General features: G+C 35.0%; 2 protein-coding genes and 1 pseudogene across 2 annotated transcripts; 1 reads left to right on the top strand and 2 right to left on the bottom strand.

Annotated features, from left to right (window-relative positions):
• The first annotated feature begins 2,291 nt into the window (after nucleotides 1-2,291).
• Nucleotides 2,292-6,852, top strand: LOC120182532 (lysine-specific demethylase JMJ30-like). The gene is made up of 4 exons (XM_039187483.1): nucleotides 2,292-2,787; nucleotides 4,759-4,968; nucleotides 6,314-6,446; nucleotides 6,683-6,852. The coding sequence occupies exons 1-4, from the start codon at nucleotides 2,320-2,322 to the stop codon at nucleotides 6,850-6,852; spliced, it is 981 nt and encodes a 326-aa protein (XP_039043414.1). The 5' UTR covers nucleotides 2,292-2,319.
• A 3,478-nt stretch (nucleotides 6,853-10,330) lies between these two features.
• On the bottom strand, nucleotides 10,331-11,098 carry LOC120182531 (annotated as a pseudogene).
• Nucleotides 11,099-11,864: 766 nt separating this feature from the next.
• LOC120182524 lies at nucleotides 11,865-15,473 on the bottom strand. Its single transcript, XM_039187479.1, has 4 exons — nucleotides 14,866-15,473; nucleotides 12,909-13,192; nucleotides 12,481-12,708; nucleotides 11,865-12,407 (listed from the first exon to the last, which is right to left on the bottom strand). Exons 1-4 carry the CDS (start codon nucleotides 15,275-15,277, stop codon nucleotides 11,895-11,897), a joined length of 1,437 nt encoding a protein of 478 aa, XP_039043410.1. The 5' UTR covers nucleotides 15,278-15,473; the 3' UTR covers nucleotides 11,865-11,894.
• Between the last annotated feature and the right edge of the window lie 1,552 nt (nucleotides 15,474-17,025).

Raw genomic sequence — 17,025 nt, 5'->3', positions numbered from 1 at the left:
TAAAGTATGACTTTCTGAAAATTTGAATTATTGATCAAAATCAAAGTCAACCGGTTTGACTGACGATTCAGAGACTTTCGGTTTTGAATTTTGTGAAACCGACCCCAAAAACGGATTCGGGACGCCAAAAACTGTCAGGATATGTATTCTCGGAAAAATTAACGGCTGTTTAATAGCCGGTCAAAGTTCTGGTCAAAGGTGGCCAACAAACTGTCAATCATTTTACAGCACCCTATTCGAATTAATTCCCAAAATATCACCAAAATTGAATTAATTCCCAGAATATCACCAAAATCGAATTAATTCTCAGAATATCACCAAAATCGAATTAATTCCCAGAATATCACCGGTCAACGGTCGGGTCAAAACCGGTCAAACACTTTGAAAAACCGGTGGGACCGGTCATCTCACATGCCGCCTCAGCAGCGCGTGGGGGTGTTTCTGGTGGCGTAAAATTCACAGAAAAATTTCTAAAAATTATTTTGAGCGATTTCGAGATACTTACAAAGATCGGTTCAAATTTTTGAACGGCGGAGAGCTCGATTTCATCAAATCGGAAACTTTGACCGCTTCACCTCCCTACGCGCCGTCATCGACGGAGATCGAGGATGAAACCGGCGGACTCGGAACGACACAAGGAACACGATGGTGTGGGAGGTGTCGTAAACGGAGCAACGATCGGCGATGAATTTAGGATTTTCTAAGCGATTGAACTAAAAAAAATGTCGATGCTTTGACTTTAAATTCACGACATTTGACTTGAAATTCACGGCATTTGGCAGCGTTTCGCTTCAATTAATTTAAGGGGATTGTTCCTGACTCGACAACCAACACGATGGTGCTTTCAAAACGACGATCGAAATTTGGACGGTGTCAATATCATCGTCGGAAGTTAGCGTAGGATAAGGGGATTTTTGGATGTGGTTTTTTGTTTTGAAAACAGAAAACCACGTATACATACGTATAAACCAAAAACATACCTAACATTTAAGGGTAAATTCAAGGCTTGATCCCTGAATTTCCTTAACTCTAAAATAAGCTATAAGTTTTAAAAACTTTCAATTTAGTCCCCAAATTTCACCAATTCACTTAATTAACTCCTCCAAATTTAATTAATTATTATTATTATTTTTCCCCCAAATTTTCGGGTTGTTACACCCACTGGTAATCTTCTATTCCGTGAATCAAACGCACCCTTATGGTCGTGGGATCGAGTCTCATGGTTGGCAATTCATAATTGGAGGTCTTCTACGGAAGTTGCTCTCAACCTGTCGTTGGAGGCAGCCTACTACCCTACCTCCTCTTACCCCATTATATATGAGATTAGGTAAGCTAATTTTATTTTCCATGTCCAAACTAAAATAAAATAAGACACGTGGGTATAAAGACGGGTCTTTTTTCAATGTAAAAAATGATTTTGGAGATTGTATGATGTTCACTCTTGAAGTCCTATTTTTACACCGTAATGGTGTTGTTTGTTTATTTGTTTGGCTTTGGATTAATATATAATGATTCGAGACATAATTATTTTGGTAAAACATATTATATTAAAATTAATCTAAAATATATAATATTATGCTTTTCCATATAATAAGTATATAGTTTAAAAAAAAATTACGATAAATATAAAATAATATATATTTAAAGATTTCAAAGTATTTGATAATGAATGTGCATATTCCTGCATATATAAACCTCAAGAAAAAATAATAAATAATTTAATCACTAATGTGGTTTAATTCGTGCAATAAGTACATACTATTTAAATTTATTTATCATATTATATATATATATATATATTTGAGTAGTTTAATGTGATTATAAGATAATATTTATCTAATATTTTATTAGTTTATTGACATCACATACTCTATTAGTGTAATTGTTTGATACGGATATCTCTAAAAATTTTAAACTCCTTTCTATTATTGAGATTAGTTAATGAAATCATATAATATTTAAATTTAATTTAATGTATAAATTAATGAAAATATAATTTTAAGATTTAACTAAAACATTTTTTAGTTTTAAAACTGAAAATCAATTAAAAAGTATTGACTATAATATAAAGTAATATAATATAATAAAGTGAAAAAAAAATCACAACATTTTGTCGCATATATTCATAAGAAAAAGAAATCGTAGATTCTAGAAAGAAGAAAAAAAAGTGAAAGAGCATTGAATTGAACTATAAATATCTCTTCAAATATCTTCCTACCAAGTCCCAACTAATCATTAAAAAGGGCTTTCTCACCGAACTATCTTCCCCATAAGGCCATAATACCCCTCTCTGCAGCCCTCAACTGCCGTCCTCCACCCATGTACTCTCCCGCCGCCATCCAAACACCCACGCTGGACTCCGAGTCCCCGGCCCTCCTCCAATCAATCACCTCCCATGGAGGCTACGCTTTTACCCGCATGGCCACATTAGCCGCTTCTGGCGACCAACGCGCTGCTGAGGCGGCATGTGAGATGGCCTGGGAGCAGCTTCACTCTGGCCCGTGGCACTCTGTTCTCCCCGTCTGGCGTGACGCTTACTCCATTGCGTGCCTCCATGTGGCCAAGTTCCATTTCTCGAATGGCGAGTTCAGAGATGCTCTTAGGTCTTTGGACTTGGGGATCATAATGGGCGGTCCTTTGCTTAGGAAAGATTTGGACTCCGCAATTGAAGTCGTTTCGGCTGTCAAGTCCAGCCAGTATCATAACGGAGTAGCTGATGATAATAAAGGTCGGGAAAATGCAGGGTCTCGATTGCTCGTTCCTCCACGGGAATTTGATAAGTCCGAGGTAAGGCTCGTTTTTTACTGTAAAAGAAAAAACTCTCTTTCTCGTTCTTAGAAATTGGAGCTAAAAAACTCTCTTGTCCGTTCTTAGAAATCGGAGCTTGTTAAAGTCTGGCGATATTCTAGATAGAAAATTGCATTCACTATATTCTCCTTCCTTCAATTGAAAATCCAATTGTTATAATATTATATTGACTAATCAATAATTAATTCTAATGTTTACATAGTATTAAACATAGTAACAATGTTAATTGGTTATGTTTGGTGTTTATTGTAGTTTCCTTGTGGCTATTGCTTTTGATATTGAATCCAAAAGTGTGATTTGATGCATGCTAGTATATAGTTTTTGGTATAATCACCTGTATCAGATATATTTCCCTTTTGCATGATAGAATTATACTCTAATGTAGGTTATATTTTCTTTTTAATTGAATAAGTAATTTTACTATTTGTTTTTGCTTTTCATCAACTTCAGAACAAATAAAATTTCAGTAGAAAACTCAAAAACCAAATGAAGATCTAATACTTTTCCCCTCTTCTGGGAATTGTTTATAGTGTGTGTGTGTGTGTCTTATGGTCAACTCCCTTGTGGTGTGAATGTTGTAGAACATATTGTTTCATTAAATTATTGGAAGAAAAATAAAATGCTCAAATGCGGAATCCCTTTTCAGTTTCTTATGCTTATTCATGTTTAGAGGCCATCCAGTTCGTTGTACTTATACTACATAAGAGTTTTTGAATCTTTGATCTTTTCGGTTTGGTTTACGTTTTTATTTCTTTTTGTTTACCTTTTGTATGATCATCATTTTGTCTGCTTCTGTTGAAATCGGGCAATTCTTTAAGCTTTGGTTCCTTTAAAGTTACAGGACCTAAAGACCTCTAATTTCATGTTACTATTATAACTTACATTTTGGTCTTTTTTCTTTTCTGTATTTTCTTATTTGAGTTGGCGTTCTTACCCAAGGACACAAATTCAATCAGCCACGTTATATGTAGTATAGATAAATACTATTTATAACATTCCTTTTTCCTTGATTAAATATTGTTGGTTTGAATCCTGCTTCATTTATGTTTATGCCTTTAATGAGTTAAAACATTGAGGATATTATCAATAGGAATTTACTTTCCATATTTGTGGTTAATTTGGATTTGATGCTGACAGTTACAAATATCTAGATTTTTTTTGTAACTCGTTATTATACTAACTCTATTGGTTAAACTACTTGATGAGTTCCTCTGTGCTATCGGCTGAAACATTTAATTTTGAAGCAAAGAGGTAAAATTTTAAATGGCAGTAACCTTGAATGTTAAAGAAAGTCTAACTTGTGTTTAAAATGACAAGGGAAACAAGTAAAACTAAAATTCAGCATTTAAAACACGAAAATGACTAACATGTTCACTTCTTTTTTCTATTCACTTTGAAACACAGTAAATTAGCATTTTGTAACATTTAACCTTGTTATGTGCTTCAAAATAAATATAGAATGTCTAAATTGCTCACTTTTATGTAGAGAGACTGTTTTCTCCTAAACCTGTAGTATAGGAATTCACCAGGTAGCTTTAGTGATTCTATTATATATTGCAGTCTATTTCTTATTTTTATTTTGTAAAAAGTTAAGCATAACTATGATGTACAGACACATGTTCACAAGGCAAAGGGCGGAGAGAATCTTTGTAAGACACACTCACACCCGAGAATTCCAAAAGGGTATTCAACTTTTGGAAGTTATAGTTGTCTATTCTTTTAATATCTAGTATTATTCTTCAAAGTGAAAACAGGGCAGCTTGCCCATTTGTCATTTCTTTAGTTCTTATATATATCCATTACATCATTTTATCATGTTGCTAGCTCCTTTTCTTCATGATTTATTATTTTATGAATAGGATGGTTGGTATATTTCTGGTAAAGAAAAACTTGTGTGGCAGTAAGAAATCTGAATTTAATCACTGATTCTGTTTCCTTTTAATCCTATAGGTACTACAAATTTTGCCAATAAGGTCACTATCTTCCAAGATTGTGCCGAAGAGGCCCACCCTATCTCTAGAGGCATTTCTATGTGAGTATTTCCTCTTGGGTTCTCCGGTTATAATTACTGATTGCATGGCTCACTGGCCAGCCACGACAAGGTGGAATGATATGGATTACTTAAGAACGGTTGCTGGTGATCGTACTGTTCCAGTTGAGGTGATTAATCTTCCTTTTTTTCCTTTTCTTGAAAATTCAGTAGAGCTCAAATTCGTAACATATACTCTGCTATATTCTGTTTTCTTGAAATATGTTTTACCCCTAGCTACATATAGTTTTTTTAAAATAGCGTTTTATTTGATATTTTCTACATAATTTGAAGTTTAGGTGTTACTGCGGTCTAGGATTGCTCCACAGCATGATACATGTACTTAACAATATTAAGTTGCTTAACTGAGAATGTCTCTGTTACCAATCTTAACTAGTTGCTCCCAGCATTTAAGCTAATCTGGATAATCTAATGTGGTTTGCAGTTCATCTTCCTCATATACATTGTGATAATTTTAATTTGATTTTCAAGGCAATCTGTGTCGTCATATGCTCAATGAGCTATTGATAGGCTAAAGGTCGTTATGCTTTTGTTTCTTTTTTGGCCTTGTAATTAATTTACTCCATCTTTATGCACCTGCCAAGAGTCGCATAACTGAGAATTATTACTGATTGTAAGGTTACTGAATGATTGAACCGATTGTATCCCAACTGATTGTAATCATTAGTGGATGAAGCCATTATTTGCGAACGTTGAATCTAGGTATCCTTATAAACCTTGTTTCTTCATAACTTTTTCTCATGGAAGAAAAGTGTTCAAACTACATCTAGAATAGGATCTTGTCATAATAAGACAATCTAGTGGGGAATTTGGTAATGTTCACCTAACCCTTATTATGAATTACCATATGGCTTTTCGAAGGTCGTTTTTCTTATTATGTGATCACGTGTAGTTCTCAAGCAATTTTGCGGGAAAAGAATATGAGAAATGGAATCCTTTGCCAGGTCATATGATTTTTCTTAATAATCATAATGGACAAATGCTTCAGATCTTTCCTTTGGTGTATAAATCTTTCAGAGAAGGACCATTATTGTGGGTCTATTGTGAATTAATCAAGTTCTTATCATTTAAAAGCATTTGGAAGTTTCAAAATAAAAAATAATTGATGTATTAGAAACTTTTCAAAATATTCATGCTGTAGAAAATGATTGGCTAAGAAATGGTGAAAAAAGAAAAAGAAAGGGTTAACTGAAGGAACCTGGGGATTGGCTTAGATGGTTCAGCCATCCAATATTGGATTTGGGAGCCCAAAAAAATAGTTAAGAATTGTAGAACTGTTTTTTTAACTTCACTACCTAGTTATTGTCTCTAAAAGTTTCTATTACTGATGAAGTTCGTATTATTTAAGACTATAGTTCCATTTCTCTTTTCATTTATTTTTGGCAATAATAATTGCAGTGTAGATCATTACTTCGGTTTTTAACAGAAAATTGGTAAGTTGGGAATGCTTTTCAGGTTGGAAAAATTACTTATGTTCAGATTGGAAGCAAGAGCATATTACATTTTCCGAGTTTCTTGAGAGGGTTCAATCAAATGGCTGTAGAAGTAAGGTCCCCACGTATCTTGCACAGCACCAATTGTTTGATCGGTACTAATATCCTCTTTCTTATATTTTATTTTCAGATTGAAGCAAGAGCATATTACATTTTCCGAGTTTCTTGAGAGGGTTCAATCAAATGGCGATAAGTAAGGTCCCCACGTATCTTGCACAGCACCAATTGTTTGATCAGGTACTAATATCCTCTTTCTTATATTTTATTCTTTGGAGGATCTAATTTCACTCTTTGTACTTAAGTCCTGTTAATGTTATTTGTAACAAGGCAGATAAATGCTTACGGAAGGACATTTCTATTCCCGAGTATTGTTATGCTGGTGGTGGGGAGCTGAGATCTATGAATGCATGGTTTGGTCCAGCTGGGACAGTGACACCTTTGCACCATGATCCACACCATAATATACTTGCTCAGGTATTTGCGTGCCCTGATTATTCCTAACAAATGGTATGGTGAATTGTGGTTCCATGAAACTGCTCTAATTCCTCATGAGTCTTGAGATTGGGGGAACTATGAATCTACAAATTCGAGATGTGTTCTGTTTTGGAGCTTAGATCATAATAGCAGTAGCTTGTCTCATCTTTCCTATGCACCCATGTCTATAGCAGCCATTAAATTTGGATACCTAGAGCTGATTTAGATTTGTAAATGACTAATTACCATCTTACTGGATGAGTCACACAAAAGAGTTCCAGATACTTTTAGTTACCATATACTTTTAGTTACCATCTTACTCGAGGGCTCCTTAAAATGAGTTGTATTAAAGGGATTTACTCAATCATGGAAATCATCTTAATCAGGGATTTTAACTAACGTCGTTGCATATTCCTATGCTTTAGTTGTGTGCGAAATTGGATGTCCAGATTGCTAATTTAAAAGATGTGGTTTGATTTGGGTCCTTCCAGAGGCATTTTCTTGGACTTGATTTACATGAAATTTAAATGTTTTAATCTGTTTCATTTTCCCCAAGTGTTGAATCATCTCTAAGGCCACATGTCTTACAAAGGGACATCAATCATCATCTCCATTAGGAAAGTGTAATACTGTGTGTTAGGTTGGCATGTAGCATTTCTTGAGCGCGTTGCTCAAGAGTATTGCTTATTTTATAAAAGTATTTCTTCAATAGCTATACTAATTCAAACTGTTTTCTGGCATTTATCGTTACCCTTGTGCTGCATTTCCTATGTACATATAGGTTGGTGGATGGTCTACTTTAAACCTATCTGTTTGGATTTAATCTGATCGATATTCTGTTCCTTATTTTTAGGTTGTTGGTAAAAGTATGTGAGACTCTATTCTGCTTCATGCTCCGAGGAGCTTTACCCATACAGCGAAACTATGCTCCACAATTCCACCAGGTACCTGCTTGCTTGGAACCTCCTTTTGAAGAACAACTTGATATTTTAATGATAGAACTTTCCATGTAGACTTTGCAGATATGCACAAAAACACTCTCATCAGACACGAAATAACTCATTCTTGATAAAGTTGCATCCCCATCTCATCCATGTAGACTTGATACATGCATAAAACACTTTCATCTTGTCCATTGGTGTACGGAATTGATTTTCTTTCTTTCTCTCGAGAGAACCTTTTCTAACCATTATGAAAATGTTAAAGCTGTGACATCCAATGTCTTGGGACAAAAGAAGACGGTTAACTACTTATGGATTTCATCTAGAGCTCTCTGTAGAGGCCTTCTGTTTATGGAACTTCTTTGCTTGCTTCTGTCCGTCTCTTTTACCTGATTAAAAGCTTTACTGATGACACTGACAAAAGATGTATTGAATGTAGGTTGATCTTGACAACATGGATGAGGTGGAGTTTCCAAAGGTGTGTGTTAGAATTCATGGACTGCATTTTAGAGGAAGGCGAGATGCTTTATATCCCACCTAAATGGTGGCATTATGTGCGATCAATACGACGAGTTTTTCAGTCAGCTTCTGGTGGAGTAGTGATCAGGGAGCTCAATGGTGGGTTAGTATATAGTAGTGTATCATTTCTATGCTGATGCTGTAAAATGTTGGAAAAGAGTCGATAATGTGTAATATAAACCTTGGCTTGTAAAATTCAAGTAGAGTCTGAAAGAACATTATGATGATAGTGTATTCGTGCGTGTATGGAGAATTTTGTGTGCATTTTAACTCGGTCTACTCGACTGGTTTAGCAAGGATTTAAATAGAGCAACGAAAGCTACGGGATGAATGATTCTTCTTTTTAATATGGTTCGATGAGTCAAATATGATTATAAAATGTCACATCACTTATTAATATTGATGTATTCATATCAAATTAATTGTTATAAACTATAAAATAATGTTATTCGTATTATTAATTTAAGTAAAAAGAAACTTCAAAACCCTTGAATTGGTTGAAATAAGCTATCTTTGCTTATTAAGCACTGATGGATCACAAGAACAAATGTTAGAGAGAAGTGAGTAACATCAAAGATTCAATCTTTGACAACATTAATGCTAACTTCAGAGATTCAATCTTTGACAACATTAATGCTAACTTCAAAGATTCTAGAGGTGGATGAGGTTCCTGAATGCGTGGAAACATCATTAATGTCATTACTAGCATCTAGAGGATGACTATATTTTGTCGATTTCCAAAGCTTGGATAACTATGTGCATAAAGATATATTACCAATAACTGAATCCTGCCTGCTGCATCCTTGTACTGCTTTCTTTTAAGCATGATTGTTAATGCCAGCAACATTCTGGTAGATCTTTGCCAATATGCAACATACTAAAAGCAAGAATTCATCATAAGGGTATGGCTGAGAAACACAGTTTACTCGAAATTCAAGACAGTTTGAAGTAATCCAAATTGCCGATTTAAACATCCTGAACTAATTCCAGGATGCTAAGACGGCATAAGAAGATGATGACTAAGGTGGCAGATTTAAATAATGTAAAATCGACTACTAAACCAAATCCCTGGATGTCACATAACTACCAAATCAGCGACTACAGATTAAGAAGGTTGTACTCAACAATCAGTCTGATTAGATTCCCCAAAAACAGATTTCATCATCCATTGATTTTTTTCAGCAAACCACTGAAATCAGATATTTAACAGATACATATAATAAGAGAGCGATGAAGGGTTAAGCTCTCTCTCCCCTGATCCTCCTAGCAAGCTGAATATCCTTAGGCATAATGGTAACCCTTTTCGCGTGAATAGCGCAGAGATTGGTGTCTTCGAAGAGTCCGACAAGATAAGCTTCAGCTGCTTCTTGGAGTGCGGCAACGGCGCTGCTTTAGAACCTCAGATCCGTCTTGAAATCTTGAGCGATTTAAGGTGTTGCTCATGCACCGTAAACATTCTTGTTCTGTTATTTATATAAAATTTCATACAAGCGAAATAGATCGATTTTATTTTATAACTGTAAAAAAAATAAAATATTTAATAAAATAATTTAAATAAAATAATTTAAAAATCAATAATACAATATTGTTAGATTCGTAAAATATTCTAATAGTGCCTAACAAGTAATTAATTATGTAATTCATATTTGTGTAAAAATGTCAATTTTTTTCCCTACATTTTTTATTAAAGACGCTTAGAGATCCAAGAAACAATTAAATACCTTCTAAAATTCCAAATTCCTGTAAAAAAACACCATATATTAGAAAATCAGATGAGTGCTTTAGTTTATGAATTAAAAATCCCACGTCATTATTTTGACACTTTTGCCGGATAAAATATGCAAATAGCTTTTTATTATAAACAAATTTAATCCCTCTTTCTTCCCTGCAGCAAGTCAAATGTGGTGACATATGAATGAGGCCTGGACAACCACCCAAACATGGCTAGATTCACATCTAAATTTACATGTCTATATGAATGAGGACAAGCACATAAAAGACCTCCACCATTCCAACTCCCATCTAGTTTAGTTCACATGCACATGGCTGCTGCTTTTCCTTCATTCTCCACTTTCGGTTTCCTTTGTACCAAAACCCTCTCCACCTTTCTTTTCTTCAACAGCAGCAGATGCATCTTTCTCTTTCCATTTTTGTGATTCAGCAACGTCTTGGAACATTTCCATGAAGGTTTTGCAATCTAATTTTAAGAAGAAGAAATGTGTAGAATCGAAACAACATTGATTCAATTGCATTTAGCATGGTAGCCAAGTGATTTAGAGTAAAATAAACTTACTTTCCACGGATGGAAAACGAATGCAGAAAACTTCATCTTTCAATTCACCGTCTGCAAAGTCAGCTGCCTGCCATAAACACGATTTATCATTCTCAGCATGCTTCTGCACCGTCATCCTCGGCAACACTGCACTTTTTTTTTTTGGTATACATTATGAAATCCGAAAATAATAAGAGAGAAGAGCAAGGGAATTGAGGAAGAGAAGATTCAAGATACCCAGATGATCGGCGCAGATCTTGAGAGTCTTGGATTGCCTCATAACAAGACGAACTTTTCCAGTCTCTTTGTGCTTCAACAGCTTCACAGTACCAGCGCCTCTCTCTTTCCATTGATTCGTTTCTTAATGAAATCGATACAGCTTCGACTTCCTGGTAAATAAAATTATGTATATCAACATCATTCCGATCTATAGATAAATCTACGATAAACGAAACAAAAACACTGACAGATCGAGGATGGCATCTTCATTTTCCTCTTCGGTGCTGACAGCTACTTCTTCGAGCTTGACAATAGGACCACGTCAGCTCCCGTTCTTCGTCCTCAGCAGCGGAGCAACTTCAACTACTTCTTCCGACTAAATTAATAAACATCGAGAATTATTTCTTTTTTTAAAATTGAGATGAAATTAAAATAAACTTAAAATTAATTTTATTAATTGTGATGTAGTCTCCTCCCAATGAATTAATAGAAAAAATAATGTTCTTTTTGAATCGATGCATTATTTTATAATTTTTCGTAATTGAAAACTAAAAAAATCCCTTTCTATAATTGAGAATTGTTGGTTTATTTTATCCATTTTTTTAAATAATCACGGGTATCTAGATTTATTGACCGACTAATCCAGATCGGGTATTGCAGAGTCAACCCAGTTTGCTCCATTCGCAAACGTCAGTATTCGAAGCCCTGACCTTACTTAAGGTACCTAATGTCTCATCCAACTAAACCAACTATTTTGGTAATTTATTTTTTCTTTATCATAAAAAATAGAATTTTGTTAATGCTATAATAACGAAATACCATACATGCAAAAAAAAAATAGTACTTCAAAATAGCAAAACATACACACACAAAAAGGCCACTCAAGTTTTGGCCAAAAGAAGCCACTCAATGCACCAAAGCTCCTGAATGATATACACACCAAACGATGTATATGTAATCCATCTACCAACTTAGATGTCTGAACTCTGAACTATATCAACGTGTTTATTCTAGATTTTCAAGATCAAGCTGCCTAACATTATGTAATTAGGTCCGATCAACGAACTCCTTACTGGCAAAGTTTCTGCTATATACACGGTGAAGCAGGAAATGAAAAATCATACCCAGTTTTTAGGAAGTGAAAAATCATGAAACCTGAAGGACACCTCCCCGGCAGTGTCTCTCTGTAACCGGCGGTCCGGCTGCTGGTCGCTTGAGGGTATACTACCATTTGGTTCATCAGGTGGCAAAGGCAGTATTTGATTGTCGTTAGGTTGGTGTGCTAATCTAACCTCAGGGGGCAATGGTAACGCTGACGGAGAGGAAACCCACTGCCTGGCACTGCTAAAAGCTCGGGAAACCAAAGATTGATCCCACAAGAACACGTGCATTAGAATCGGCACATTGGCATGCCGGTGTAGTGAGAGCTTTTGACTTAGGGAGACGGTATCGAAACATCGAACGGCTCCAGTTGACGAAACCATCCATGGAAGAACCTTCTGGTTTGATAATCTTGAGACGACCAACATCCTGGACGCGTTCAATGCTTCTCTGTAGAGAGTGGCGAGTCCTGATCTTGTTGATGGAACGTTTTCGTCACCATCAATGACGGATGATATGTAGATGAATCCCTGTTATTGAAGAGAAAACAATATATAAGCATATGCTGTCTAATTGACAATCATGGAGAATCGGACTGCATACCTCTTCTGTGCGGCTTATGGCGAACCCGAGCTTTATGTCATCTTCTTTTAATTTGATCTCGATCGCAATTTCTTCGGCAAGAGGGGCGTACCATAGGCGAACCGCTCGAACGACTCCGAGGTCAACCCCATGGTAGTCCTCAAAACCATATAGACTTGCATTGGCTAGGTTTGATAAATCAGATAATGACCCAGCATTCACAGTAGCTGAAGCAGTTTCCCCAGAGATCTGCTCAAAAAAATAGTTCCAATAATCAGATGAACATGAACCAGTTTGCCTAATTGGTCAACCTCAGAAGCTGGTATCTTAAGAGTTCACATAAGAGAATTGCCTTGCAATTTATAGCCTGTCCTAGTCGTCGCTAGCTAACATCAGTGGTGAACAATTTCCAAATACTTCAATTGAAGATTAAGGCTTTGACATGGTACCTTAGTGAGCAAGGATTCAGTCTGGATATTCATGAAAACAATGGGGACCCCGGAGGCCTGAGATGCAATAAGCCAAGCATTTGCTCGAGCAAGGGTATCCTCCAAGTCGTTGTATCGAGAGGCCAATCGATCTGAAGCCTTTGGAAGGAGGAGAATGGAAAGAAAGCTGCTCGAGTTGGGAACATATAGAACCTCCTGCATCCTCCTCTCCCACGGATATGAGACGTATCCATCCTGAAGCCTTGACCTTTCTAGTTCACTGACCATCCTGGAGCTCCTTGAAGCTGTAAACTCGTTGTTTAACATCGGATCAGAAACTAGGGTAAGACAAAAGAAAACTGAAGGAAAAGAATCCAATTTCTATTTTCAACAAGTTATGGGGTCAGTGCAGAACATTTACTTATGAACAACTTCTATGAAGAGATTAAAGAATACCAATTACCAAGGAGCAAATGGGGTTAAAAAGAAATAATCATTAACACTCCATTCATCTATTCAAACAGACAGTCGAGTTAATTATTCTATTAAAAAGTACAAATCCAAGTCCAACAACAGATATTACTGGATAAGTAGAGAACAGTGACCTTTAAGGAGCATTAAGCAAGGACAAAGACAAAGTATGTATGCTTATTTTATGCTAATACAACTACTTCGTAGGTTACATTCATGTTAGCACACTAGGATTTCGAATGTCCTTTTCACCATTGATGAGTGATGCCGGTAGACATAAGGAATGGTAGCTAATTCAGTAAAGGGACAAAGATGTAAGTTGTTCTTACTCCATTAGACTAACTAGTAATTACTTTAGGCAACTACACCCATGTTTCACGTTTGAATCCGGTTAACATAGTTTGCGAGAATATAACATCAGCTTCAAGACATAATCCATCCTAAAGTTAACATAAACAAAAAAAAATGTTTTGAAGGCTGGTCTCTCTCTACGTCGACGGATGCAGAATTTTATGTCATGGATACAAACATAAGAAATTATATCATTAATATAAAATATAAATAAAATACTTAAACTACACGTGAATATAAAAATTCTAAAAGGTATACCTATCCCAGCACCCATCAACCCATCCTTACCTATCCACATTCTAAGAGGATTATCTTGGAAAGTTAGCCTCCCTACCAAATGCAAACAATTTATGCTTATCATGACTTCCATCATTTCAAATTATGAAATTCGTAGCCAACAAGAGATGATTTTTATTTTGATAAATTCCATCTCCCAACATGTACGTTTAAGTCCATAAATAACCATTGATCAGTGGTATACAAAACCCAAGACAGAGAGAAGACCCAATTTGTTATTAGGTGATGGGGGAGCAAGCTTTTCTCAAGCTGATATTGCTTTCTAGCCTGAATACTAGAGCCCGCCATGAAAAATTAAAAGCCAGAGTTGAAAAGTAGGTGTGCATTAATGGTTGTAATGAAGCAAAAGGCAAGAATTAGGTCCATTAACATAAAAATACATCATTCATTGAGAAAACTATGTCTTGGATGATATTGACAGATACACCACCCAAAAACATTGACTTCTAAAGATACTTTTAAGATTTTTAATATAAAATGATTTTGTAATTTTTAGATATCTAAATTTGTATTTTTATGGCATTTTAATTTAAAATATCAAGTTTTCATATCAATTGCAAACACATTTTTTACAAGCAATTTGCAAATAAAACCATTTCTAGATTTGATATATATCATGTCCCTTTAATGACAGGAAAAAACTTTGAAATAAAACTGGAGAGCATTTTATTTGTAAATATAAATAATAAATATATTAAAAGAATTTATTATTACACGTGTCTAACGCAGCATTTGCTACGGAACAGAAACACGGGAGAATCCAAGCAATAGGGTCGAAAAGTCTATAGTGCAAACAAAAAGAAAAGAAATCAACACTCGACTCGGCGGCGAAAAAAAATAGTAAGAGAACTTAACTCACCTTGCAACTCGAAGCACTCAGACTCAGTCCGATCTAAGAACCCGACAGCGTAATTTGGATCCGCTATAGACCTCAGCATGTACTGCTTTCTCCCGCCTGACTCGTTAGGCACGATACACGCTTGCAGCTGAGCGAACTCGTCGGTGCCTCGCCTGACTCGGACGAGAATCGAGGTCTCCTTGTTCTTATAGGAGCTGTGAAGGATCCTCTGGACACCGCTCCTGCCGCCTTTAAAAGGCGCCTTGTGAGTCAATCCTGAGCCGGATCCAATATGAATCTCCTCAACGATATCGCCGGTCTGGAGCATGTCTCCGGCCCATTCGTCGGCCTTCGAGCTCCCCTTCAGACACTCGATCGAGAGTACGTGCAGCGATCTAATGCTCTCTGATCGTAGAGTTCGGTCCATGGGCATTTTCCGAGTTTGGCAAAACGCTATACAATCCTTGCAAATATCTTCTCGATGATCAACATATAATATTCAAGAGGAGAAAATCAAAAAAAATAATTGAAGGAGTTTTTTCGAAGGAAAATATGGGAATATTATTGAATCAATTATAAAAGCCAGAGATGGTGCAACAATACAAGTTGAAAATTGAAAGAGAGACGAACCAATTGGCAAGAGGAAGGCAAAGTCAAGGAGAAGAAGAATATATATTATTTTGTTGAAAATAATATTAAGATACGGAATCGTAATAAACTTAATATACGAAATAGTAATTTCGAGGAATTTGTGCAATGATTTCTTTTTCTTTTTTTATAAAGGATAAGTGAACATACTTTCTTTACAATATAATTTTCTTTTTAGACTGTTTTGGTCAAGAAAATGAATTAATAAATTGAATATATACCACTATTTATATTTATAAAATATATCTAATACTATTTATTCCACAATTACATATTAACTAAATATCATGTATCAAATTGTTTTCTATAAATTAATATGATATTCATTATACTTATCCATATAATGTTTTTTTCAGGAACAAGAGGAAATGCATCTCAAGTGCACCAATTAGTAGGTATGAGAGGACTAATGTCGGAAAGCACTCTGTTCCTGGTTCTCCTATAACTGGATCCTCCAAAACCACAAGAATCCTTAGTTAGAATGGGATTCAAACTCAGCACCTTTTGAGATTTTGAGAAGAGTTCTTTAGAGATCACAATATGATGAGTTGTAAGTTGTAAGTTGTAAGTTGTAAGTTGTATTCGGGAGTTATTTCTATCGTTGACTGTATGGTATAATCATCAAGGGCTTGAGAGGAGGTTATTTATCCTGTGACAGATGTCAGCGATGATAAATTTACTTAAATAATACATATTTTAATTATATAACAAAATAACACCCTAAAATTATTTGAAAAATTTTAAAATTGTCTGACAAAAAAAACATGCCACATTGATCGCATCTTCTAAGATGTATCTTATAAGTTGTGCATTTACTTACGTGATTATACGATTGTCAAAATTTATAAAAGAAGGATCAAAATGAAAAAAACGGAGAAAAGTTAAAAATATAAATATATGTTTATGTCAAGTAATAAATTCTTTTAATTGATACATATAAATTAATGTCAAGTAATTTAATATTTAATCGATAATTTAAGTATTTAAACAAATTCTTAACCTTATTATTTTAATTGTTTCCAACCGATTTATACAAATTCTTTTATTTCTTTCGCCACAATCTTTAAACATTTTATACCATTTATACCTTTAGTTTTAGTATATCATCCATAATCTAAGTTATCCAACTTTCCAAATGAACCAAATTTCTATATTTGTATAGTTTAAATTTAAAATTTAAAATAATTTTTTTTGAAAAATCAAATAAGCCGTTGAACTTTAAAAGAACCTAATTTAACCCTTGAATTAGACTAAAAAAATCAATTTAGCCCATTTATCACATTATTTGTCATGTCACCAGTCACTGTAGACTGTCATATCGCACCTTGAAGTGACACGTCAGTACCGTAACGATCAACGATAAAAACCGTTGGTCAAAAGACCATATTATATTTATTTTCTTGAAGATCACATTTAAAAAAAAGTACGAGAGTCTTACGTATCCTTTTACATCCATTTAATGACCGAAAACAAAACTCATACATACACTTTTATTGTCCGACTCGTATTTATGTTAACACATGTTTTTAACAT

The sequence above is a fragment of the Hibiscus syriacus genome, unplaced genomic scaffold, assembly GCF_006381635.1.
Source record: "Hibiscus syriacus cultivar Baekdansim isolate YM2019G1 unplaced genomic scaffold, ASM638163v2 tig00112686_pilon, whole genome shotgun sequence".
Taxonomy (NCBI): Eukaryota; Viridiplantae; Streptophyta; class Magnoliopsida; order Malvales; family Malvaceae; genus Hibiscus; species Hibiscus syriacus.
This window is presented reverse-complemented; position numbering and strand designations above follow the sequence as displayed.